The sequence below is a fragment of the Manacus vitellinus genome, unplaced genomic scaffold (assembly GCF_001715985.3).
Source record: "Manacus vitellinus isolate BGI_N305 unplaced genomic scaffold, ASM171598v3 scaffold_68_pilon, whole genome shotgun sequence".
NCBI lineage: Eukaryota > Metazoa > Chordata > Aves > Passeriformes > Pipridae > Manacus > Manacus vitellinus.
The window spans coordinates 1,734,263-1,735,489 of NW_021940744.1; the positions used below are offsets into that span (position 1 = coordinate 1,734,263).

At 62.8% G+C, this 1,227-nt stretch overlaps 1 protein-coding gene across 1 annotated transcript in view; it reads right to left on the reverse strand.

Annotated features, from left to right (window-relative positions):
* Positions 1-1,003, reverse strand: part of LOC108641536 (maestro heat-like repeat-containing protein family member 7) — a 13,276-nt gene extending 12,273 nt beyond the window's left edge. The window contains exons 1-3 of the mRNA XM_029964020.1: positions 820-1,003; positions 452-510; positions 20-337 (exon numbers count right to left, since the gene is read on the reverse strand). Coding sequence (XP_029819880.1) covers positions 20-337; positions 452-510; positions 820-1,003 — 561 coding nt within the window. The remainder of the gene's footprint in view (positions 1-19; positions 338-451; positions 511-819) is intronic.
* Between the last annotated feature and the right edge of the window lie 224 nt (positions 1,004-1,227).

Consider the following 1,227-nt stretch of genomic DNA (forward strand, 5'->3'; position numbering starts at 1 on the left):
CTGCCCACAGGCTGCTTACTTGAGCAGAGACAACTCTCTCCTCAGGAACATGCAGACTGGGAGCATCGGGCAGGCACTGAACGGGTGTGCTCTCAGTGTCTGCCATGCCCTCAGTCGTTGCCTTGTCAGCCTCCGTGCTGAGCTCAGGCAGCGCCGGGTTGGAGTTTGTCCCATCATCGGTCACCGCGCTGTCACAGTTTGCTGTGCCGTCAGTCGACGCGGTGCCGACTTCAGGGTGTGCCTTGAGCTCACTCGGTGTGGGGTCAGGCTGTGCTATGACCTCAGCCGGTGAGGTCCTGGCCTTTCTACGCCGAATACCCAAGAGTGTCAGAAAGGCCTGCAAGAGAATGGAGAGCAGGGAAGACAGGGATGTGCCATGGTGAGCTCCGACAGCGGTGCCAGGCTGAGCAGGGACAGCAGGCCCAGCCCAGGGGGCCGTGGCTGCAGGTACCTGGGCTGCCCGGCGGAAGCAGCCACGGGCACGGTCCTGCTCTTGTGTCCGGTCCCGTCCTGGATGTGGCAAAGAGTGAGCATGGTCAGAGCTGAGGGGCTGCGGGACAGGCCGGAGAACACAGCCCAGCCCTGCGCTCCACAGGCAGGGCCAGCCCCGGGATGCCCAGTGCATGGAGCTTCCGAGGGAACAGTCTCGGGCCCTCCTACCCTCTCCCTTTCCCTGGCCATGTCCACAGGGGATGGGATGGGAAATTCCCCATCTGGCTGCAGCCACAGGCCCTGTGGCCCAGCTGTGCCACTCACCCTCCTGCAGGGGCTGGGACTGCTCTGCCTCCTCAGGTTGCTGGGATGGGGCAGGCCCAGGGCCTTCCTCCTCATCCTCGTTCACCCAGGCCTGCTTGGGCACGCTGGGAGGTCTCTGCTCCATGCCTCTGTCTGGCTCCATGGCTTCCTGCAGGAGACATGGCACGGAAAAGCTCTGGGTCACCAAGTCCTGCAGTTGTGCCTTGAAGGCTCCTTCAACAGAAGACTTGGGAACTCCCCAGCCCATCAAGTCCCATGGTCTGGCCTCGAGGGCACCTGCCACAGGGACTGAGATGCCTTGGAAAAGCTCCAGTTCACCAAGTCCCAATCTCTGGCCTGGAGGATGCACGTGGAGGGCAGCCAGAAGGAGCGACTTGCCCAGTTTCCCCTGAGAAGTGCTTCCCTTCCCACCACACTGTGCTGGCCTCAAAGGCTGTGGGGGCCCAGCAGACCAGTTTGAGGGCCCACACA